Raw genomic sequence first — 26571 nt, 5'->3', positions numbered from 1 at the left:
GGTAGGAGCGCTGCCCCAACACCTGGAACCACACACACACACAATTAAACAGACCACACCATGTTAATAAGACAGCATGTGGACAAAAGAAGGTTTCAAAGAGGTAAAGAGGATAAGAAGTCATGCTGAGGAGCAGAACTTCAGAGAGACAGGATGCAGGCGTGATGGAAAGAACGAGAAACGGAATGAGAGCGCCACATGCAGGTAGAGCTCCAAAACCACCATAGACGAACGACAGACTGAACCAAAAGCAGATTGTTTCATTAGACAGGCAACATGCAGCTGGAAAAAGGGAGAAAAACGTGATGAGCAACAAACTAATGGGGGGGGATAGAGAGATGAGAGCAGATACAGGATGAGTCTCCGACACCACGATGATGTAATTTCCTGTGTCCTGTTGGGGAACTTACTCAGCCTGTCTCTGACCTTTGACCTATAGGGGCGGGGTTACTCTTCCGTTGCCGAGGTTCCTCTAACGGTGCCCTTCTCACGCATCTAAAGGCAGCAGAGTACAACTGTCAGCTGGACCAATCAGAGAGCTTCATAGGAGGGTCAAAGGTTAAGGCCATAGGGGTTAGCGAGGGTCACGGTCAGTCCTAGATAGGTGATTTGTTGATCACTCAATGCCTTTGGAATCATGTGTTAGTGACCCTTTCATCATCATCAACTGTCCCTATCTACGCACCACAAAAAACAACAATCTTTAAGGCACAAGTCTATAACCTATGAAAAAAAATGGCAGACATTAATTGTGTGTGTTACCTCTTCCAGCTCTTTCTTGGTCTCTTCCTCCATTCGTCGGATGTCTGCCATGGTCAGCTCCACCCAGTTGTCAATCCAACAGAACAACTGGCGATGGAAGTTAGTGAAAATACGCTTCTCTTGCTGAAGGAGGGAAGATGGGGGAGGAGAGAGGTGGAGATGGAATGAAAGGAGAGACCAGAGAACAACAATATTAGGTATCAGTCTGTTTTCTCATTAGAGGCCCTAAATGTGAAAAGGATAAAGAGATAAAAGTATTGTACCTTCTGGATAAAGTTCTCTACTTTGGTCTGCAGGCCCCACCACTTGAACTTTACAGTGACCAGTTTGTAGGCACACATCTTAGGACAGTCTGTCTTGTTCATCAGATCATTCTGTCATAGGAGAAACACAGGAGGGATGAGGCCAAATGTATTTTTATTTTCTACAATGTTGATTTTGGGGCATTAACCTCCAGCACCACAAACGAGAGAAGCATGGTAGTGTGTGTGTTAACCCTCTTCTAATGAGGTCAAATGTCAATATGACTAACTATCACATACAAGACGGGATATATATGGTGACAGTAGGTAAAATCATGTACCTTCCATTCAGGTGAGAGCGGTCCTCTGCCTGTCTTTGTAGATTTGAACAAAGCCGGATCCTCCTCTGCTTTATAATCCTGTAGTAAAAAAACATACCTTACACAATGACAACCTGCTCTTTCCATAACATAGACTGACCAGGTGAAAGCTATGATCCCTTATTGACGTCACCTGTTAAATCCACTTCAATCAGTGTAGATGAAGGGGAGGAGACAGGTTAAAGAATGATTGTGTATGTGTGCCACTCAGAGGGTGAATGGGCAAGACAAAAGATTTAAGCCTCTTTAAAACAGTGTATGGTAGTAGGTGCCAGGCGCACTGGTTTGTGTCAAGAACTGCAATGCTGATGGGTTTTTCACGCTCAACAGTTTCCCGTGTGTATCAGGGATGGGTGGTGGACCAAAGGACATCCAGCCAACTTGACACAACTGTGGGAAGCATTGCAGTCAATATAGGGCAGCGTCCCTGTGGAATGTTTTTGACACCTTGTATGCTATGCCCTGACAAATTGAGTCTGTTCTGAGGGCAAAGGGGGTGTTACAACTCAATATTTGGAAGGCATTCTTAATGTTTTGTACACTCAGTGTATATACACACATTACAACCCATTATAGTCATGTAGGATAGAAAATGCATTACACATGCATACTGACCAGGGTTTCCGTTAGCCGGTAATTTCCAGATTTTGTCAGATAAAATAAATGAAAAGCCAATAAATAAAATTGTAGCCGGCCAAATTGTTCGGGGCTGCTGTTCTGCTGAGGAGAGAGTGAGAGAGGAGCCTTGGCCTAGGCTATTATTGATTGCGAAGATGAAGGCCTTTTCATTGAAGTAAAACGAAAGTTGGAGAGTATGCCTACAGTGAAAAGCCTACAAGGCAGGGCTCAAGACTACAACTATATTGGTCGCATCGGTGCAGGCTGCACTCATTCACCTCATTAAAAACATCCTCTTGGTCAAACAGTAAAGTAGATTATCCTCATGAATCCTGTACTGAAAGCGTTTGACTGCCTGCCCCTGTTTCGCTGGGGCCTGCAGCTGTGTTGAGCGAGCCACTCTCTCCCTCTCCCCTTTTCTGGGGGGAAGAAAATGCTCCGGGAGAAAGAAAACTTTTCAGATTGTATAACATTTTAAAATACGATTGCTTGGAAAAAAGCTATCCTGTTGTCACAGATGGAGAGACGATGTGCTCAGCTTTCACACTCGTCACATACGCTGCTGCTACTCTATCATATAAATAGAAAAATATCTGTCTGTCAATCAGTCTCAACGTCAACAGTGAAGAGGCAACTCTGGTATGATGGCCTTCTATGCAGAGTTGCAAAGAAAAAGCCATATCTCAGACTGGCCAATGAAAAGAAAAGATTAAGATGGGCAAAATAACAGACACTGGACAGAGGAACTCTGCCTAGAAGGCCACCATCCCGGAGTCGCCTCTTCACTGTTGACGTTGAGACTGGTGTTTTGCAGGTACTGTGTAATGAAGTTGCCAGTTGAGGGCATGTGAGGCATCTGTTTCTCAAACTAGACACTCTAATGTACTTGTCCTCTTGCTCAGTCCTGCACCGGGGCCTCCCACTCCTCTTTCTATTCTGGTTAGAGCCAGTTTGCACTGTTCTGTGAAGGGAGTAGTACACAGCGTTGTACGAGATCTTCAGTTTCTTGGCAATTTCTCACATGGAATAGCCTTCATTTCTCAGAACAAGAATAGACTGATGAGTTTCAGAACAAAGTTATTTGTTTCTGGCCATTTTGAGCCTGTAAATCGAACCCCCAAATGCTGATGCTCCAGATAATCAACTAAACTAAAGAAGGCCAGTTTTATTGCTTCTTTAGTCAGCACACAGTTTTAAGCTGTGCTAACATAATTGCAAAAGGGTTTTCTTCATCATCAGAAGTGTCCACTTAATATGAGGGCTGAGGGGATAGGGTGTGTCTTTAAAGTGTTTGGACCGCAACCATTGATGTACTGAATCAGATGTGAGCGCTGTGCACCACCAGAGGGCAGCTCTCTGAAAGACCCACCACTCGAGTTTTGGTCAGTCAGGGAAATAAAAGTGCTGAAACATGTTGGTTCACTATTTAAAAAGAAGATGGAGAACAAGCTATAGGATGAAAAATACTGGAGTTTTGGCGTAGGTACAGCCGACTAGTGCTAGCTAACTCTACCTACAGTAACAAAACATTTATAAAAATGTACAAATCGATACTTTGAGTCAAATATCGATTGTCCCAAAAATGATATTTCGATATGTAACTGTATCCATCACTACAAGACAGGGTCAAGTCTACTAGCAGAAATCTCCTGGTCTACGCTAATTAAGCTGTTATGTTAGGTCCTGTACAATATGGCACGTCAGCAGTATGTCAGTAAGGTGATGTATAGATCAGAGTTTCTACACAGTGCCTTGCGCAGGCCGATCCTCTGGCGGACAGGAATGGACTGCCAGGCTAACAGCAGCAGACACAGGGCTAGGAATGTCACTAGACTGGCAGTACTCTTTCGTGGACAGAAGCACGTAACAAACGTTAGAGGAGCAGACTGTGCGACTAACAAGGAACTTTGTTCCGGTGTTGTGCTGAAAATCTCCCCCCTGCCAGAACCCCCCACTCCCTACAATTCTTAATTGCTGCGACTTGCGATGCTAGTTGAGATTTCTGATCATGTTAGGCTGCGTTTCATTTGATTTTTTATGGTTGTTTGATCGCGGGGGAGACACTAGTAATGTCTGCAGTTTTTGGTTTGGCTATTTGTTTCAAGTGTATTAGTCTATAAATAAATCTCTTTGCCAAAATTCGTCATCTCTCCCATGTCTTATTCGACTAGTAGTTGTTCTGAAAATGTTCATTGCTTGCCTACATTTTTCTCCCTCTATGTTTAATATAACACATATACATTATTAATTTTGGTTGCCTATCCTGACGTGAAGTTTGTTCTATAGAAAGTATTTGACTCTGATGTGTGCCACAAAGTATGACTCTAGCCACAAAATTAAGGAAATTATAGGGGGGGGTTCGGCAAGGCCAATTTCTTGCCTGCCGAAATTCCACCCCCACCCCTTCTATCTTGGGACTGCAAGGCCTGACACACTTCAGAATAATTTTGCTAGCTCATGTTGACCAGTAGTGTGTGCCACAGAAAGTATTTGACTTTAGCCACAAAATTAAGGAAATTAGAAGGGGGGGGGGGGATTTCGGCAGGCAAGAAAATAGCCTTGCAGAACCCCCCCTTCTAATTTCCTTCATTTTGTGGCTAGAGTCAAATACTTTCTGTGGCACACAGGCAAGCAATAAACATTTCAGAACAACTACTAGTCGAATAAGACATGGGAGAGATGCCGAATTTTGGCAAAGAGATTTATTTATAGACTATTTGTTTCAAGTGTTAGCCAAACCGAAAACTGCAGATAATACTAGTGTCTCCCCCGTGATCAAACCAACATAAAAATGAAATGAAACGCAGCCTAACATGATCAGAAATCTCAACTAGCAAGTCGCAGCAATGAAGAATTGAGTGCGTGCGCGTTCATGCGAAAGGGGGGCGATTCTGGCAGGAAGGTAGACTGGCAGAGACAACCAGTCAACATGCAGTGACGCAACTCCTCCACATGGGGGAGACAAATATCCTGATGATGTAACCATCAGTGCCTGGGACAGACTACTTTACCACTTGGGAAAAGAGCCATCTTGATGTCACTGATCTAACATGGCTGAGTGGTTAAAAACTCACTGCTTTAGCCAATACAGTGATGTCAGGTCTGATGCGCAATAGAGGAATGATCCATTTATTCAAATAGTGTTCCACGTATTCAACTAGTGTGTGTGTGTGTGCGTACGTCCACTCACCCCATGAGCCACCACATCTTTGTCTGCGATGTCGATGGGAATCACCTCCACTGTCTTCCACGTAGGACCATCCAAGTCATGCACGTTTTCTAGAGTTCCCATGTCAGGTTTGTGCCACGTCTCAATCTTTATCAGGAAGTCATCTTTCATATACTCATTCTGGAGGGAGAGGAGAAAAGAAAAGTGAGCAAAGAAAGAAAAGGAGACAAATCAAATCTCTGTCCATGTTTTAATCTAGTCTGGCAAAGCATAAATTAATTCTTGCTGATGTGGGTCGGGATGGCGGCCATGTTGGGTGTACCATTCCAAATGTTTGATAAGTTGATTCTATGGATTCTGTGGTGGGAAGGAAACTAATTCCAAGAAGGCTTTAGTGTTCACTTCCTCTATATAGTAGCCTTAAAATGTCAGCCAACTGCAAGCTTGAGAATGCCTTGAATGGAGAACCAATGGGAATCTCATACTGAGAAAGTCTTGCATGGAGTCCTGGGAGGCCTAAGGCCTATTTAAACCCCACAGCTAAGCTAATTAACTGATTATCTGTTTGGGCTTGTGGGTGCAAAATGGTTTTGTTACAGTCTAATGCTACATACAGTATGTTGTTGAATAGTACTAGTCATTTTCCACACCTGTCCACTAAACTCTTTACATACTGCACAGAGAAGTGATTTATTACTGGCTCATTATCTTTCGGGCACTAAAAACCTAGCTAGGCAGAAATAGTTTCCTCTGGTTTGGCTTTAAAGATCCTATCACTCCTCTATCTTAAGACATATAGGCTGTGAGAACTGGTTAGAACCTGTTCTCATTCGTATGATTTTTCTATGGAAGTGGAACCAATTACCCCTTATCTAAGCTCGCCTCCCCCTTGGAGGGGTAAGCAGTTCATTGTGTAAATTAAGTATATAAAGACTGATTGTAAAATCTTTGAGATCCTCTGTGGTATATCCTGAGAATTCCTTTCCGGTATGTCCTGAAGGTTACTCTCCGGGTTCATCCCGAGAGTGATCTTCCTTGCAATTGCTTGAATAAACCGCTTATTGCTGATAGATGACTTCTGCCTAATTCCTCAAACAAGTGTTCCCTCAACAGGCTGAAATGGCACGGCTGGTTAGTGCACTACTTCACTCTGCCTAGCTAACTGTGGTGTGATAGCATTAGCAGCATAGCTAGCTACACAACGCCACCACGCTATAAGTCACTAATGGGATCGAGTGTCTCAAATACATTCCCACAACAAACCTAGCCCACACAGACAATAGCTGGGGGAATATGGGAAAGGGAGATACTTAGCCAGTTGCACAAGAATGCATTTCAACCAAAATGTGTCTTCCGCATTTAACTCAACCCCTCTGAATCAGAGAGGTGAGGGGGGGCTGCTTTAATCAACATCATCGGCGCCCGTAGAGCAGTTGTTGGGAATTAACTAACTTGCTCAAGGGCAGAAGAGCAGACTCTCCCACCTTGCCGGCGCAGGGATTCGAACCAGCGACCTTTCTTGGGTTACTGGCCCAACGCTCTTAACCGCTAGGCCCCCTGCCCCAGTGTGCATGTGTTTGTGTCAGTTCACTCACTACTCACCGTTATAACTGCCGCAGATGGAGAAAACAAGCAACAGAAGAAAAAAGGAAACAGTTTACTTTCAATAAAAATAATCAGTGACAATTTACAATGTAGGCCAGTACCTTGCCAGAAGATGCCGACCCTACCGTTATGCTTGTTAATACTGAGCGCAATCATGGTTACACGGAACGGAACGCAATCATGGTTACATTAAGACACATTTGAACCCGACGTGAGATATGGGACGGAAAACGTACCTCAATGCAGGGATCGGATATGCCACTGTACTCCAAATCGTACCTTTATCCACACTGCTACGTCGAGAAGATTGAAATAATGCTATCATTTTGTAATGGCAGTGTCGGCCAATCAGCTCTTTTGTTCAACGCGACCTACCATTCCATAATGGCTGCTGTGGGTACTGCTAGCATGAGGATGAAAAAAAAAGCTGTTTTTCTTCTTGATGGAGCAGCGTGGATAAAGGTAACATTTGGAGTACAGTGGCATATCCCATCCCTGCATTGAGGTACGTTTTCCGTCCCATATCTTGAGCCGGCTCCAGTGTCTTAATGTAACCATGATTGCGTTCCGACCCCAGTGCAGCTGATTGTAAACCAACGTAACAGTAGGGTCGGTATCTTCTTGCAAGCCAGTCCCAATCAGAGATGGGCTCAATTGAGTGTTTAAACTAGAGTTCTGGTACTCACCGGTGCGACAGTATGGGTAGGCATTCCAGGCTTTTTCATGGAAGACTAACGCTCCCTCTGGTGCAATATACCTCAACCAGCCTGGGACTTTACTGCAAGGAGAGAGAGACAGGAGTCAATCAGTCAATCAGCAGAGTGTGTATGGCTGCATTTACACAGGCTGTCAAACTCGGATCTTTTGACCAATCAGATCAGCTCTTTTGCCAATAATTGACCCTTGGCTAAGCCCCACCCCTTTGGTTATTGTCACTACCTTGGTCAATATTTTCCCGGGAAGCTCAATTCCCCATTCAAAATTCTTGAGAAGACCCATCACAATGACCTCAAACTGTGTTTCTAATACACAATAAAAATTAAGCAGACTACCTCTTGCTAATCAGGAGACTCTCGGGTATGTTGTAGTGGACTGTCATTACAATTTCTTCACGGGAACTTGGTAAAATGTATTTTAGTAGGCCTCCCGAGTAGGGCAGTGGTCTAAGGCACTGCATCGCAGTGCTAGCTGTGCCACTAGAGATTCTGGGTTCGAGCCCAGGCTCTGTCTCAGCCGGCCGCGCCCGGGAGACCAATAGGGCTGCCCACAATTGGCCCAGCGTCATCAGGGTTAGGGGAGGGTTTGGCCGGCAGGGATGTCCTTATCCCATCGCGCACTAGCGACTCCTGTGGCGGGCCGGGCACAGTGCACGCTGACACGGTTGCCAGGTGTACGGTGTTTCCTCTGACACATTGGTGCGCCTGGCTTCCGGGTTAAGTGGGCATTGTGTCAAGAAGCAGTGCAGCTTGGTTGGGTTGTGTTTCGGAGGACGTAAGGCTCTCGACCTTCGCATCTCTCAAGTCCGTACGGAAGTTGCAGCGATGAGACAAGACTGTAACTACCAATTGGATACCACGAAGTTGGGGAGGAAAAAGGGGGAGAAAAATAATAAAAATGTATTTTAGTGCGGCTAGCCACTGGATGGCTCGGAATGCGCTGTCAGCATGCAGTCAAAGTTACTAACCACTTTTGGAGTCAACTAGTGCTCTCAAATCGTATCCTGACATTGACAGCAGATGACATCCAGTGCATTCGGAAAGTATTCAGACCCCTTCCCATTTTGCTATGTCGTTATTCAATTATTATTGTTTTTTATAATTCCCTCATCAATCTATGACAAAGCGAAAACAGGTTTTAAGAAATTTTGAGTCTCATAGCAAAGTGTCTGAATACTTAAGGTAAGGTATTTTTTTTTTTAAATTCAAAAAATTCTAAGCATGTTTTTGCTGTGTCATTATGTGTAGATTGATGAGGGAAAAAAACGATTTAATACATTTTAGAATAAGGATGTAATGTAACAAAATGTGTAAAAAGTCAAGGGGTCTGAATAATTTCCGAATGCACTGTACATTTGGAGAAAACAAGATATATTAACTGACTAGCTAGCTAGCTAACTAATGTTAGCAATGTTTTCAATGATGGTCAATGAGACAAAGCTAGCTAAGCAGCTAGCAAACAATGAAACAAATGCATAATTCCGGATTCAAGAAATATTCCATCAGGCTCTGCATTTCATGACTCACAGCCGCAAGTACCCCTGCTGCGCTGTTAAATTATTTAGCCATTTAAACAATTTTTTAAAATGAAAATGCAGTTTTTGCCATTGTCCTCATTGGTTTACATGCATTTGAAACAAGAGCTTATCTGAGGCGAGGGGACTCAAGCTTGTTTAGCGACCAAGCGATTGGTTGCCCACAATTCTGGGGCGGGCCTTAGCGAAGGGTCAATTAGGCAAAACGCAGCCTTATTGCAGGGTTTCCCAAACTCGGTCCTGGGGCCCACTCTGGGAGCACGTTTTGGTTTTTGCCCTAACACTACATAGCTGATTCAAATAACCAACTCATCATCAAGCTTTCATTATTTGAATCAGCTGTGTAGTGCTAGGGCAAAAACAAAACATGCACCCAGGGCGGGCCCCAGGACCAAGTTTGGGAAACCTTGCATTAGTGTGTGTGTCTGTATTCTCCTCTTCATCCTTGCCCAGTGTATGCATCTCTTAAGTGGCATATGTATGTTTGTGTGCATGTACTACTGTACCTCTTCAGATGGTAAACTTTATGTGTGTACTGTCCCTTCTCTCCCTCTTCCTCATAGGGTTCATTTATCAGCACCTCAATGCCTTCTCCTCCCCCCGTCTCATTCTTACTGGCCTCTGCTACGGTGAACAGCTGACCAACTTGGTACTGCAACACAGAAAAAGAGAGCACAGAGAAACCGGTCACATAATATAAAAACCCGGTCACATAATATAAAAAAGAAAAAGTATGTGAACCCTTTGGAATTACCTGGATTTCTGTATAAATTGGTCATAAAATTTGATCTGATCACAAAAATGGACAAACAGAGTGTGCTTAAACTAATAACACACAAATACATGTATTTTTCTGGTCTATATTGAATACATAATTTAAAACATTCACAGAGTAGGTTGGGAAAAGTACAGTTGAAGTCTGAAGTTTACATACACTTCGGTTGGAGTCATTAAAACTCGTTTTTCAACCACTCCACAATTTTCTTGTTAACAAACTATAGTTTTAGCAAGTCAGTTAGGACATCTACTTTCACTTATAATTCACTGTTTCACAATTCCAGTGGGTTAGAAGTTTACATACACTAAGTTGACTGTGCCTTTAAACAGCTTGGAAAATTCCAGAAAATTATGTCATGGCTTTAGAAGCTTCTGATAGGCTAATTGACATAATTTGAGTCAATTGGAGGTGTACCTGTGGATGTATTTCAAGGCCTACCTTCAAACTCAGTGCCTCTTTGCTTGACATCATGGGAAAATCAAAAGAAATCAGCCAAGACCTCAGATTTTTTTTTTGTAGACCTCCACAAGTCTGGTTCATCCTTGGGAGCAATATCCAAACGCCTGAAGGTGCCACGTTCATTTGTACAAACAATAGTACGCAAGTATAAACACCATGGGACCACGCAGCTGTCATACCGCTCAGGAAGAAGACACGTTCTGTCTCCTAGAGATGAACGTATTTTGGTGCGAAAAGTGCGAATCAATCCCAGAACAACAGCAAAGGACCTTGTGAAGATGCTGGAGGAAACAGGTACAAAAGTATCTATATCCACAGTAAAACAAGTCCTGTATCGACATAACCTGAAAGGCTGCTCAGCAAGGAAGAAGCCACTGCTCCAAAACCGCCATAAAAAAGCCAGACTACAGTTTGCAACTGCACATTGGGACAAAGATCGTACTTTTTGGAGAAATATCCTCTGGTCTGATGAAACAAAAATAGAACTGTTTGGCCATAATGACCATCATTATGTTTGGAGGAAAAAGGGGGATGCTTGCAAGCCGAAGAACACCATCCCAACCGCGAAGCACGGGGGTGGCAGCATCATGTTGTGGGGGTGCTTTGCTGCAGGAGGGACTGGTGCACTTCACAAAATAGATGGCACCATGAGGCAGGAAAATTGTGAATATATTGAAGCAACATCTCAAGACATCAGTCAGGAAGTTAAAGCTTGGTCGCAAATGGGTCTTCCAAATGGACAATAACCCCAAGCATACTTCCAAAGTTGTGGCAAAATGGCTTAAGGACAACAAAGTCAAGGTATTGGAGTGGCCATCACAAAGCCCTGACCTCAATCCTATAGAAAATTTGTGGGCAGAACAGAAAAAGCGTGTGCGAGCAAAGAGGCCTACAAACCTGACTCAGTTACACCAGCTCTGTCAGGAGGAATGGGCCAAAATTCACCCAACTTATTGTGGGAAGCTTGTGGAAGGCTACCCGAAACGTTAAACAATTTAAAGGCAATGCTATCAAATACTAATTGAGTGTATGTAAACTTCTGACCAACTGGGAATGTGATGAAAGAAATAAAAGCTGAAATAAATCATTCTCTCTACTATTATTCTGACATTTCACATTCTTAAAATAAAGTGGTGATCCTAACTGACCTAAGACAGGGAATTGTTACTAGGATTAAATGTCAGGAATTGTGAAAAACTGAGTTTAAATGTAAACTTCCGACTTCAACTGTATGTAAACCCCTAGGCTAATGACTTCTCCAAAAGCTAATTTGATCAGGAGTCAGCTAACCTGGAGTCCAATCAATGAGATGAGATTGGAGATGTTGGTTAGAGCTGCCTTGCCCTATAAAAAAACTCAAAAAATGTAGTTTGCTGTTCACAAGATGATGTGAACCATGCCTCAAACAAAAGAGATCTCAGAAGACCTAAGATTAAGAATTGTTGACTTGCATAAAGCTGGAAAGGGTTAAAAAAGTATCTCTAAAAGCCTTGATGTTCACCAGTCCAGAGTAAGATAAATTGTCTATAAATGGAGAAAGTTCAGCACTGTTGCTACTCTCCCTAGGAGTGGCCGTCCTGCAAAGATGACTGCAAGAGCACAGCGCAGAATGCTCAATGAGGTTAAGAAGAATCCTAGAGTGTCAGCTAAAGACTTACAGAAATCTCTAGAACATGCTAACATCTCTGTTGACGAGTCTACGATATGTAAAACACTACACAATAATGGTGTTCATGGGAGGACACAACGGAAGAAGCCACTGCTGTCCAAACAAAACATTGCTGCACGTCTGAATTTTTAAAAGTGCACTTGGATGTGCTACTGGCAAAATTATTCTGTGGACAGATTAAACTAAAGTTGAGTTGTTTGGAAGGAACACACAACACTATGTGGAGAAAAAAATGGCATAGCACACCAACATCAAAACCTCATCCCAACTGTAAAGTATGGTGGAGGGAGCATCATGTTTGGGGCTGCTTTGCTGCCTCAGGGCCTGGACAGCTTGCTATCGTCAACAAAAAAATGAATTCCCGTCGATCAAGACATTTGGCAGGAGAATGTTAGGCTATCTGTCCGCCAATTGAAGCTCAACAGAAGTTGGGTGATGCAACAGGACAACGATCCAAAACACAGAAGTAAATCAACAGAATGGCTTCAACAGAAGAAAATACGCCTTCTGGAGTGGTCCAAAATTCCTCCTGACCGTTGTGCAGGTCTGATCCGCAAAAACAGAAAACGTTTGGTTGAGGTTATTGCTGCCAAAGGAGGGTCAACCAGTTATTAAATTCAAGGGCTCACATATATTTTTTTCACCCTGTGAATGTTTACATGGTGTGTTCAATAAATACATGAAAATGTATAATTGTTTGTGTGCTATTAGTTTAAGCAGACTGTGTTTGTCTATTGTTGTGACCTAGATGAAGATCAGATCAAATTTTATGACCAATTTATGTAGAAATCCAGGTATTTCCAAAGGGTTCACATACTTTTTCTTGCCACTGTGTGTGGGTGTTATATATACAGTGGGGAGAACAAGTATTTGATACACTGCCGATTTTGCAGGTTTTCCTACTTACAAAGCATGTAGAGGTCTGTCATTTTTTATCATAGGTACACTTCAACTGTGAGAGACGGAATCTAAAACAAAAATCCAGAAAATCACATTGTATGATTTTTAAGTAATTAATTTGCATTTTATTGCATGACATAAGTATTTGATCACCTACCAACCAGTAAGAATTCCGGCTCTCACAGACCTGTTAGTTTTTCTTTAAGAAGCCCTCCTGTTCTCCACTCATTACCTGTATTAACTGCACCTGTTTGAACTCGTTACCTGTATAAAAGACACCTGTCCACACACTCAATCAAACAGACTCCAACCTCTCCACAATGGCCAAGACCAGAGAGCTCTGTAAGGACATCAGGGATAAAATTGTAGACCTGCACAAGGCTGGGATGGGCTACAGGACAATAGGCAAGCAGCTTGGTGAGAAGGCAACAACTGTTGGCTCAATTATTAGAAAATGGAAGAAGTTCAAGATGACGGTCAATCACCCTCGGTCTGGGGCTCCATGCAAGATCTCACCTCGTGGGGCATCAATGATCATGAGGAAGGTGAGGGATCAGCCCAGAACTACATGGCAGGACCTGGTCAATGACCTGAAGAGAGTTGGGACCACAGTCTCAAAGAAAACCATTAGTAACACACTACGCCGTCATGGATTAAAATCCTGCAGCGCACGCAAGGTCCCCCTGCTCAAGCCAGCGCATGTCCAGGCCCGTCTGAAGTTTGCCAATGACCATCTGGATGATCCAGAGGAGGAATGGGAGAGGGTCATGTGGTCTGATGAGACAAAAATAGAGCTTTTTGGTCTAAACTCCGCTCGCCGTGTTTGGAGGAAGAAGGATGAGTACAACCCCAAGAACACCATCCCAACCGTGAAGCATGGAGGTGGAAACATCATTCTTTGGGGATGCTTTTCTGCAAAGGGGACAGGACGACTGCACCATATTGAGGGGAGGATGGATGGGGCCATGTATCGCGAGATCTTGGCCAACAACCTCCTTCCCTCAGTAAGAGCATTGAAGATGGGTCGTGGCTGGGTCTTCCAGCATGACAACGACCCGAAACACAAAGCCAGGGCAACTAAGGAGTGGCTCCGTAAGAAGCATCTCAAGGTCCTGGAGTGGCCTAGCCAGTCTCCATACCTGAACCCAATAGAAAATCTTTGGAGGGAGCTGAAAGTCTGTATTGCCCAGCGACAGCCCCGAAACCTGAAGGATCTGGAGAAGGTCTGTATGGAGGAGTGGGCCAAAATCCCTGCTGCAGTGTGTGCAAACCTGGTCAAGAACTACAGGAAACGTATGATCTCTGTAATTGCAAACAAAGGTTTCTGTACCAAATATTAAGTTCTGTTTTTCTGATGTGTCATGCAATAAAATGCTAATTAATTACTTAAAAATCATACAATGTGATTTTCTGGATTTTTGTTTTAGATTCCGTCTCTCACAGTTGAAGTGTACCTATGATAATGACAGACCTCTACATGCTTTGTAAGTAGGAAAACCTGCAAAATCGGCAGTGTATCAAATACTTGTTCTCCCCACTGTATATATATATATATATATATATATATATATATATATATATAGCATCAGTGTCACAGTAGCACAAATCAATTCAGCGAATCACTGACCGATCCTAACAGACAGAATCCCCGTTATTGGTAAATGGGATGTGTACGTATATTTGATGTTATGTTAATATGGCTTATGAGCAGCCAAATTAAGTGTTAGTGACTTGGGATATGGACAGCTAATGGAATTTCACACACATGAACTCTCTAAATGGGCTCCCAAGCGGTGCAGTGGTCTAAGGAACTGCATCTCAGTGCTAGAGGCGTCACTACAGGCACCCTGGCTCGAATTCAGGCTGTATTACAACCGGCCGTGATTGGGCATCCCATAGGGCGGCGCACAATTTGCCCAGCGTCATCTGGGTTTGGCCGGTGTAGGCAGTCATTGTAAATAATAATTTGTTCTTAACTGACCTGCCTAGTTAAATAAAGGTTACACTAAACATATCAGGACGGAGGTTCTGACACCCCCCCCCCCCCCCCCCCCCCATCCATCCTGTTTTTCTTTAAACAAGACACACACACACAGGGTAGGGATGCACGATATATCGTGAACATATTGGAATCGGCCGATATTAGCTAAAAATGCCAACATCGGTATCGGCCCTATGCCTAGTTTCATTCCTAACCTAGCCCACACAATGTCTGCTGTGTGGATTGAGCAGTCAATAAGTCGAGCAGTCATTTGAAAGAGTAAGAACATTTCAGCGAGACAACTCAAAGGCGAAATCCATTACCGCCAAGATAATGAAATTCATTGCCCTTGACAATCAACCGTTCTCCGTCGTGGGTGATGTTGGCTTTCGCTGACTGGTCGAGCACCGGTACACGTTGCCCTACCGGAGTTACACAGTAATAGCGTCACTGCTATTAGCTTCATGACATACAATGGAACGCCGTTTGGATCTTTGCGTGTCAAAAAAGATACACGTCAAATAACACAATACTATTATAGAATGTTGTGTGTTCTGAATTTGCATGTGCAAGCCAAGCGCCACCACTACTATCAGTAGCACTGTCAAAGCTGTACAAAAAAAGTCTGCAAACACCAGCCACGAACGATGTGTTTACAATACCACATTGGTAATAAAGCATTGTTTGTTCGACCGCAACTTCTGGGGTAGCTAGCTAGCTTTAGCTTGGTACCTAGCTAACACCAATACAACCAGCCTGAAAACAATGACCAGTAAAAACTGCAGTCATGTTCATTATTCTTAGCAATGATTTAGGAATCCTTGTGAGTAAGTATTAGCTAGGTTGCCACTTGTTGTTCGCCTTTTGAAATTGAACTTCAGTTCATGAAAATAAATAGCTAGCCTGCTACTTAACCCTGTTGCCCAAAGCGAACGTTATAAGCAGCCAGTTAGCTTCATCTGGCTAGTGAGGCTCGACCGGACCCGGTTGTGTTGTGAAGCTAGCCACAATAAGGATTAGGCGCAATAGTGGAATTTGTGTTTTGCCTTCAAAATAAAAGGTACCTCTTTGAACGTGATACAGAGGGGTGGAATCATGCCATATTTAGACTAGATAATGTTAAACAAGGTTGGAATGTGAAGCAATGAAATGGGGTATCAATCTACTCGGTGACACCCACAGAACACAACTGTTAAAAGTTTACGCAAATATTAGCGGTGTAGCTCTTTCGCGGGACTGTGACTGTGTGAAATCACCTCCCCAGTCAGTCTATTGTGTGCATTGACATTCATATTGCACTATACAGTTTTACCTAAGGATTGTGGATCAATGAAATGGGGTATCAGTCTACTCAATACCCAAGATATTTTTTCCCCAACGTCCTCCTCAGAGTTATCAGACTCTAAAACATTCACGCTGTATTGTTTTTCCTCGGGAATAGTATTCAATACACATAGGTTAACAATAAATGTTGCTCAATTCACAGTTGTTTCAGAGTCCCGCAATAAGAGCTACGACGCGAATGGTCTCTGGGTGTCACTGAGTAGACGGCTATCCCATTTCATTGATCCACAATCCATAGGTAAGGCTGTACAGTGAAATAAGTATGCCCCCAATGCAATTCTAAAGTATAATATATCCAGTGTGATTTCAAATGATTTTTGTCAAATTAACAAATTGTCTTTTGTTGATTTTATATAAACAACATCCCAACCTCGTTTAGCATGATCTATTCAATTATGGCATAATTCTACTATTTGTAATAATTTGCATCACCGTCAATGACATACTTTTATTTTGAAGGCTAACCGCAAAGTCCTCTATTGTGGCTAATCCTTATTGTGGCTAGCTTCACATAGATGGGTCCGACCACCATTAATCAAATAAGAACTGTCTTATAAATTAGAGTTATTTTAGATTACACCTAGCTATGTTACTGAAACAGATGTCGTTTTGCTATGTTTTTGGGGAAGAACATTGTTTGCATCCATGAGCTAGCTGGCTTTTTTTTAATGACCAGCACTGTAGGTGCGCGAGACAACTTTGCCAGCATCATAGCATAGGTATCGATGAATCGTTGTGACATATGAAATGAACAACGAAACAGCACAGCAAGTAAGTGAAAGAAATAGGTTTTGATTATGTTTTACTGGTAAAGGGGACATGCGTAATTGCCAACAAAATAACGTTTTGGTCAGTGGGGGTGTGTGTGTAACCTGTATTTAACTAGGTAAGTCAGTTAAGAATGAATTCTTATTTACAATAACAGCCTACCCCAGGCCAAACCCGGACGACGCTGGGCCAATTGTGTACAGCCCTATGGGACTCCCAATCACGGCTAGATGTGATACAGCCTGGATTCGAACCAGGGACTGTAGTGACGCCTCTTGCACTGAGATGCAGTGCCTTAGACCGCTGCGTCCATGTATGTGTGTTAACTATTTAACTGTACTAGAACGCTTAAAAGGCTGCTAAAATTGTAAATATCGGTTATCGGTATCATTTTTTGGGGGCAAGGAAAATATTGGATATCGGTATCGGCCAAAAATGTCATATTGGTGCATCACTAACACAGGGTTCCACTTAAGGGACAAGAGATGACGAATGGAGGTTCTCAGATAAACTGGAACCGTGGGTCAGTGGCTGCAATGTATCTGGCTTGATTGGAATTGATTCCAAGGGAGAGAGAGGGAGGAAGGAAGATAGAGAGAAAGCATTCTGCAGCATCTTATGAGGTCTGACCTGATGTTCTACCGGCTGGGGTCGTCAATCCCAGTCACAGAGCTACTGTTTCTCTAGAGTCTAAAACACACAAATGTCAGAGGTATGCTTAACATCTAGGTGTGAATTGCTGGTGGCTGAAATTAATTTGCAACACTATAAATCTAATGCTTTGTTTGATACCCTGGGCTCATCTAGAGGTAACGGGGAAGGCGAACAGCTAGACTAATGGAATTTTACATGAGCATCTACAACTCTGCCTGGGGATCAATAAAGGCCAACTTACTCCATATCATTAATATATTTAACAACTATAGTAGTTGCAATTACAACCACACATTTTAGTCATTTAGCAGACACTTCTCCAGAGTGACTTACAGGACCAATTAGGGTTAAGTTTCAGCCACCAGCAATTCACACCTAAGGGCACATCGACAGATTTTTCACCTAGTTCACTCGGGGATTTGAACCAGCAACCTTTAGTTTATTTACCCAACTCTCTTAACTGCTGGGACACCTGCCACCCTGAGGTAAATCTTTACATGGAAGTTTGGTGATTGAATCGTCTCCTTCAGTTTGTAGAGCCTGACTCTTTGGGTAAATAGCCTTTACTGTCAGGATAAATTGACCCCTCCAGGCTGCTGCCGTTACATCACATGCTGCAGGAGAACGTCACATCTCTCAAGGCTGGAGTTAAAACACTGACGGCAGCATGACCCCGACAAATAAGGGGAAATGGAATGCAGTGGAGAGAAAGACATGTCTGACAAATAGCTTCTCAGAAGGCGGCAATATCAAAGCAAACAGCATTTATGACCTGCTTTCATGCATGTACAGACTTGCAGGAAACTAGCACAAAAAATGGGGTGGTGTGTACGTGGGTAATGACTTCGTGTTACTCACCTCTTGCACAGAGATCGGTAGGATCACACGGCTGTGAGAGTAAAAAAAACAAACATCAGCAAACAGAAGAAATAAACTTTCTACCAGTGTCACACAAAGAGACCAAAAACCATTCCCTTGCAGTACACCACAACTCATGCCTCAGGCAGGTTGGCATTTATTGGGAGGAATCTTGTCCTGGAGGCAGCCCTGCAGGGTGGTCACTAGCTGTCCTAGCCACAAAGTCATAACATCTAACCCCAACCACACTGCTAACCGTATGCCTTAAAATAAAACAGCTCATTTTTGTTTTATAGATTTTTTGTGTGAAGGTATAGCCAAGACTCATCCCAATAAAATGTCCACCTGCACACCTCAGCCTGACTTGGCTGAGTTCAACCAGAGCCAGGAGTGACCTCCAGTAACCCCACACAGTGAGACTTGTCTGTTCATCATCTAGACCACTGAGCTGAACACATTCTATTAGGGAGGAACTACAATGAACTGACAATTTCTCCACACACTTGACTTCAGTTGAACATTTCGTTTGGGTGCTTGTTCAGGGGGTTAAGAGATGGGCCTACACAGTGCTTTCCAATGTTCAAGCCTTTCGGGAATAGTTTACGTCCTAGCTATATCACGCAACTGTATTACCTAGGCCGATAGCTGCTTCCTCCATTTACCTCACCTCCTATAGCAGCTTCCCCCCTAAGTAAACACGGGGGCAGCATATACAGTTGAAGTCGGAAGTTTACATACACCTTAGCCATACACCTTAGCCAAATACATTTAAACTCAGTTTTTCACAATTCCCCTTTTTCCTCCAAACATAATGATGGTCATTATGGCCAAACAGTTCTATTTTTGTTTCATCAGACCAGAGGACATTTCTCCAAAAAGTATGATCTTTGTCCCAATGTGCAGTTGCAAACTGTAGTCTGGCTTTTTTTTTATGGCGGTTTTGGAGCAGTGGCTTCTTCCTTGCTGAGCAGCCTTTCAGGTTATGTCGATACAGGACTCATTTTACTGTGGATATAGATACTTTTGTACCCGTTTCCTCCTGCATCTTCACAAGGTCCTTGGCTGTTGTTCTGGGATTGATTCGCACTTTTCGCACCAAAATACATTCATCTCTAGGAGACAGAACGTGTCTTCTTCCTGAGCGGTATGACAGCTGCGTGGTCCCATGGTGTTTATACTTGCGTACTATTGTTTGTACAAATGAACATGGCACCTTCAGGCGTTTGGATATTGCTCCCAAGGATGAACCAGACTTGTGGAGGTCTACAAAAAAAAAATCTGAGGTCTTGGCTGATTTCTTTTGATTTTCCCATGATGTCAAGCAAAGAGGCACTGAGTTTGAAGGTAGGCCTTGAAATACATCCACAGGCACACCTCCAATTGACTCAAATGATGTCAATTAGCCTATCAGAAGCTTCTAAAGCCATGACATCCTTTTCTGGAATTTCCCAAGCTGTTTAAAGGCACAGTCAACTTAGTGTATGTAAACTTCTGACCCACTGGAATTGTGATACAGTGAATGATAAGTGAAATAATCTGTCTGTTAACATTTGTTGGAAAAAAGTGACTTGTGTCATGCACAAAGTAGATGTCCTAACCGACTTGCCAAAAGTATAGTTTGTTAACAAGGAATTTGTGGAGTGGTTGAAAAATGAGTTTTAATGATTCCAACCTAAGTGTATGTAAACTTCCGACTTCAACTGTACCTTGCACAGCCTTTTCTTTCTTTAGTAAACGCCTCCATTTCTTTTTTTGTACTTTTTTCCTCCCCAATTTCATGGTATCCAATTGGTAGTTACAGTCTTGTCTCATCGCTACAACTCCCGGACGGACTCGGGAGAGGCGAAGGTCGAGAGCCATGCGTCCTCCGAAACACGACCCCGCCAAACCGCACAGCTTCTTGACACACTGCTCGCTTAACCCGGAAGCCAGCCGCACCAATGTGTCGGAGGAAACCGTACAGCTGGCGACCGAAGCCACAAGGAGTCGCTAGAGCGCGATGGGACAAGGACATCCCAGCCGGCCAAACTCTCCCCAAACCCGGACGCCGCTGGACCAATTGTGCACTGCCTGGGTCTCCCGGTCTCGGCCAACAGCAACACAGCCCGGGATTGAACCCAGATCTGTAGTGACGTCTCTAGCACTGCAGGGCCTTAGACTGCTGCACCACTCGGGAGGCCACATAGCTCCATTTCCATCTATAGTATAGGGCAACTCCACGGTAACAGTGGAATGAAGTGATGCTGAGACTCACATTATTCACTTTGAAAATGTCAAACAAAAACCAATGATTGCAAAGTTAAACCATACAACTCTATGTACAAGGACTACTTCTAACAATTTCCAGAGACATTTTCACAAAAACACATTTTCTTGAAGAACAGTGCAGATGCAAAGTTGATTAACTGAATGACAGGTTTGTGCTGTTTGTGCCGTCATTCTGTTACCAAGCATTGTCTCTGTACTCTTCTTCTACTAATGCGTTTTTGTAACATTTTCACTGGAAATTGTTTAAAGTTGTCCTTTTGCATAGAGTTGTATAGTTTGTTTAGCTTTGCATTCATTTTTGTTTGGCATACATTTAAAAGTGAAAAATCTGAGTCTCAGCATCACGCTGTTATCGTGGAATTGCCCATAGACTTAGTATGCCTCCTTCACACTGAAGGCCCTGAGCACCTGGACAGCCAGCCAGCAAACCCCAGACAAACACACTAATAATCCCACCAATCCACTGAATGAGACAGTAGAGATGGGATCCACCCACAGAGAGAGAGAGATGGAGACCCATCTATTCTAGTCTGGGTTCCAAGGTCCAGGAGAGGCCTAGTTTTGCCAGGTGTAACAACAGTTCTCTCAGGTGTAACTACAGAACAGCAACAGCCTGTCACAGTGTGGGCCAGGACTCTGGAGGGAAGGCATGGGGGAGTCATGATGGCAGAGCACAGGCACCCTTAGTGAGGTCAGAAACAAAAATGGATGCATCCGGTTTTCAGGGGAAATGGAAAGAGAGCCTGTGACACGACTTCACTTTTGGATGTTAACAAGGTGACACTCCAACTTAACTCCTCCTCCACATTTACTGGATTGAACAGACAGCAGAAACCATTCCCATAGTTTCCTTTCCTGATGGGATTGCAAAAATAAAAGACAAAAATATGTGTCAAACATATATTTTTCAGTGGCAATTGACGAGACGATAACTGCCTAAATAGACCAAGAAAAAAAAAACTACATGAAAATATTTATATTTCTGTTGACGAAAACAAGACGAGACTAAATTCTCTGTGACTCAAATCTGACTAGTAAATGGACTGGACAATAGTTTTTGGAGAGATTGAACCGTTCTCTAATCTGAGGGTCCTGCCAGAAGCTGTCGCTAACGAATTTGCAACATTGTATCAACTAGCCTATTCTGGGCCCTCAAAGTTTCCTGCGCCAGTGAGCTCCGGACAGAAAGCTGTTTTTTTCATGCCGTTTCCACTGGATATATGGGATCATCAGATCATGATATTTTTGCATCTCCTCCTCATAGACTGCACCCGATTTGCCAGTTCTTGCTGTGAGATTTTACCCCACTATTCCACCAAGGCACCTGCAAGTTCCCAGACATTTCTGGGGGGAATGGTCCTAGCCCTCACCCTCCGATCCAACAGGTCCCAGACGTGCTCAATGGGATTGAGATCCGGGCTCTTCGCTGGCCATGGCAGAACACTGACATTCCTGTCTTGCAGGAAATCACACACAGAACGAGCAGTATGGCTGGTGGCATTGTCATGCTGGAGGGTCATGTCAGGATGAGCCTGCAGGAAGGGTACCACATGAGGGAGGGTGTCTTCCCTGTAACGCACAGCGTTGAGATTGCCTGCAATGACAACAACCTCAGTCCGATGATGCTGTGTGTGACACACTGCCCCAGACCATGACGGACCCCTCCACCTTCAAATCGACCCCGCTCCAGAGTACAGGCCTCGGTGTAACGCTCATTCCTTCGACGATAAACGTGAATCCGACCATCACCCCTGGTGAGACAAAACCGCGACTCGTCAGTGAAGAGCACTTTTTGCCAGTCCTGTCTGGTCCACCGACGGTGGGTTTGTGCCCATAGGCGACATTGTTGCCGGTGATGTCTGGTGAGGACCTGCCTTACAACAGGCCTACAAGCCCTCAGTTCAGCCTCTCTCAGCCTATTGCGGACAGTCTGAGCACTGATGGAGGGATTGTGCGTTCCTGGTGTAACTCGGGCAGTTGTTGTTGCAATCCTGTACCTGTCCCGCAGATGTGATGTCAGGATGTACCGATCCTGTGCAGGTGTTGTGACACGTGGTCTGCCACTGAGAGGACGATCAGCTGTCCGTCCTGTCTTCCTATAGCGCTGTCTTAGGCGTCTCACAGTACGGACATTGCAATTTATTGCCCTGGCCACATCTGCAGTCCTCATGCCTCCTTGCAGCATGCCTAAGGCACGTTCATGCAGATGAGCATCTTCCTTTTTGTGTTTTTCAGTCAGTAGAAACGCCTCTTTAGTGTCCTAAGTTTTCATAACTGTGACCTTAATTGCCTACCGTCTGTACACTGTTAGTGTCTTAACGACCATTCCACAGGTGCATGTTTATTAATGGTTTATGGTTCATTGAACAAGTTTGGGAAACAGTGTTTAAACCCTTTACAAATGAAGATCTGTGAAGTTATTTGGATTTTTACGAATTATCTTTGAAAGACAGGGTCCTGAAAAAGGGAATTTTCTTTTTTTGCTGAATTTAGTAGAATTATGCCATGCTTTTATTTTGAAGGCTAACCGCAAAGTCTACTATTGTGGCTAATCCTTATTGTGGCTAGCTTCACATAGATGGGTCCGACCACCATTAATCAAATAAAAACTGTCTTATAAATTAGGGTTATTTTAGATGATGACACCTAGCTATATAGTTAGCTAGCTAACTATATCTACTGAAACTGATGTCATTTTGCTATGTTTTTGGGGAAGAACATTGTTTGCATCCATGAGCTAGATTTTTTTTTTATGACCAGCACTCTAGGTGCGTGAGACAACTTTACCAGCATCATAGCATACGTATCGATGAATCGGTGTGACATTTGAAATACGAGTGATAGTGTAATCAATGTGTAATAACTGCGTAAAAAATTAATCAACGCGTTAAATTATTATGTGACGTACAGTCATATTCAGGTCCTGATAGGTCAACAAGCTTATCTACTGGTCATTGTTTTATTTTTTGACACGCAAAGACCCAAACGGCGTTCCATAGCAAAGACCCAAACGACGTACCATAGCAAAGACCCAAACGGCGTTCCATACGCAGAGACCCAAACGACGTTCCATACGCAGAGACCCAAACGACGTTCCATACGCAGAGACCCAAACGACGTTCCATACGCAGAGACCCAAACGACGTTCCATACGCAAAGACCCAAACGACGTTCCATACGCAGAGACCCAAACGACGTTCCATATAAATCCTGGTTGAGAATGAAAAGACTGAACAAATTAAATAGGTTTTGATATTGTTTTACTGTTAATGGGGGACATGCTTAAATGGCCAAAAAAAACGTTTTGGTCAGTGTGGTGTGTGTGTGTGTAACCTTTATTTAACTAGGCAAGTCAGTTAAGAACAAATTCTTATTTACAATGACGACCTACCCTGGCCAAACCCGGACGACACTGGGCCAATTGTGCGCTGCCCTATGGGCCTCCCAATCACAGCCGGATGTGATACAGCCTGGAATCGAACCAGGGACTGTAGTGACACCTCTTGCACTGAGATGACGTGCCTTAGACCGCTGCGTCCATGTGTGTGTGTTAACTATTTAACTGTACTAGAATGCTTAAAAGGAGGCAAACATTTTAAATATCAGTTATCGGTATTGTTCTTTTTGGGCAAGGAAAATATCGGATATTGGTATCGGCCAAAAATGTTATATAGGTGTATCACTAACAGACCACTACTTATGACAGAACTTTGATTACAATATAGTTAGAGTATGTCAAGCGGCAGACTCCGACGACTTAGTTGATTTTTGCGACCCTTTGACTTGGCTGTGGGAGTAAAATATTGAATTGGTCGCATCAATACCAGCTAAACATTCATTACATGGTCCTCACTTAATAGTTTCAAAACATCATATGTTAGGCAGCTATAACCATAATTTGATCAAACAGTAAAGTGCATTATTGGGGCGGCAGCGTAGCCTAGTGGTTAGAGCGTTGGACTAGTAACCGAAAGGTTGCAAGATCGAATCTCCCCAAGCTGACAAGGCACAAATCTGTCGTTCTGCCCCTGAACAAGGCAGGCACTGTCCCTAGGCCGTCATTGAAAATAAGAATTTGTTCTTAACTGACTTGCCTAGTTAAATAAAGTTTATTATCCTCACTATTCTTTTATTCGCTGGGGACTGCTGCTGTGATGAGCAAGCCCCTCTCTCTCCCTCAATGTCCACTCTGGGAGAGAGAAAAAAGGATTCTGATTATATAACATTTCAAAATCCAATTGCGGGAAATGCATAACTTTGGAGGCAACTACTGTTGTTCTCAGCTTTGTGTGGGTATATCTTTTTTTCATCTCTTAATAGTGAGCTCAATTAGCCCAAAAATAAATTAGCCTATGATATTAGTAGACATAAAAGGTGTGTTCGTAAATTCACTCTGGCTATCTACTCCAATTTCGGAGCACTCATTTAAGTGTGCCAGAGCGCAGAATAACTGATGAATTTACGAACGCACAACACCTGTTGAATATTGCCGGTGTCAGTGAACCTTGGCGAAAAAACATATTTAAATTGTTGCCAGCAGCACAGGTACAGTCACTAATGCTCTAGATAACATGAGAACAGCCTAACCTGCTCTGCTAGTGCAAGTAAAATGGTCAGAGTGAGGTCTTCTCTCATTTGTGTCTGCAAATAGCTAGCATGCTAACCAACTTTAGCCAGTTAGCTTAGATACTTCACTGCGATTGAGGTCAGAACGCTCGGATCAACCCTACTCCTCGGCCAGAGCGTCCAGTGTGTGCTCTGAACACTCAGATAGCAAAATGCTCAGAATTTCCTAACAGAATCTGACAATACTGAATTTACAATCAGAGCGCACTGACACACTGGAGGCAATTTCCGAACGCACCCAAAGATTTAGGTAAATTAATCTCTGTTGAACAACAAAACTCTGAAAATTCTGGTGCCCTATTCTAACAGTAAAATATAACAATAGCCTAATTGTCAACCTACAATTCATGACAATCACTGGATTAGCTAGCACATCAAAATATCTTGAATCATGCATTCCCGCTTGTACTTATTTCTTGAATAGCCTACCATTTCAGTAGTATATTACAGTCTAATGAACTGTGAATGAATTTACAAGGTGATTACAATTTTTTTCTATTGCGTGTTGCCGACCTGAAAAAATTGGTGCGACCAAATCATGTACGGGTGCCACCACCTGTAAAAGTTAGTGGCACCAGTGCCACCGGGGGAAAATGTTAGTCTGGAGCCCTGTCAAGGGGTGTTCTTCTGCCTATTTGGCTTTTTGAAGAGAATCATGCAATAGGATGTTATACTTTTCTGCATGTTGGTAGGACAATGCTGTTTGTACACATGGAAGTCAGTGTTTTATGTTTACTATAGGTTATTGAGGCAAATGTGAAGACTAAAATTAAAGGACATTTCATTGACTAAAACAGCCCACTGTGTCATTTTGACAATAACTAGACTAAATCATTATTCAAATAATAAATGCGACCAAGACTTAATTATATTTGTCAAAATGACTAAGACTAGACTAAGTCTAAAAAATAGCACTCATTAAACAGAGACAGGACCGCTAACATGCTCTCTAAGAAGAATATGAACGAGCCTCGTTCTGGGCCATAAGAGACGAGCACAACTTATCCTCTGAAAATCATTCTCTTAACTCCATATTCCAAATCCATGTAGGGGAAGCTAGTCCCGACTGGCCAACTCCCAACCAAACCCTTATGGAAAGCAGTCAAACCATGATGTATCTTTTTATTTCTCAAAAACAAACAGAATCCAAGCAGTGGCTGAAACAAATCACAATTCTGTCATAGATGAGAGTCAATCTCGATCCTCTACAAAATTCAGAGGTTATTCAAAGTTAGTCGA

General features: G+C 43.2%; 1 protein-coding gene across 1 annotated transcript in view; it reads right to left on the bottom strand.

Moving 5' to 3' along the window:
- LOC120044969 (phosphatidylinositol transfer protein beta isoform-like) overlaps positions 1–26571 on the bottom strand; it is a 30795-nt gene that overhangs the window by 2751 nt on the left and 1473 nt on the right. Inside the window, exons 2-10 of the mRNA XM_038989743.1 lie at positions 18439–18469; positions 9534–9679; positions 7463–7554; positions 6774–6781; positions 5193–5351; positions 1346–1423; positions 1026–1136; positions 763–885; positions 411–495 (exon numbers count right to left, since the gene is read on the bottom strand). Coding sequence (XP_038845671.1) covers positions 448–495; positions 763–885; positions 1026–1136; positions 1346–1423; positions 5193–5351; positions 6774–6781; positions 7463–7554; positions 9534–9679; positions 18439–18469 — 796 coding nt within the window. The 3' untranslated portion in view covers positions 411–447. The remainder of the gene's footprint in view (positions 1–410; positions 496–762; positions 886–1025; positions 1137–1345; positions 1424–5192; positions 5352–6773; positions 6782–7462; positions 7555–9533; positions 9680–18438; positions 18470–26571) is intronic.

Source organism: Salvelinus namaycush, chromosome 3, assembly GCF_016432855.1.
Source record: "Salvelinus namaycush isolate Seneca chromosome 3, SaNama_1.0, whole genome shotgun sequence".
Classification (NCBI taxonomy): domain Eukaryota; kingdom Metazoa; phylum Chordata; class Actinopteri; order Salmoniformes; family Salmonidae; genus Salvelinus; species Salvelinus namaycush.
This window is presented reverse-complemented; position numbering and strand designations above follow the sequence as displayed.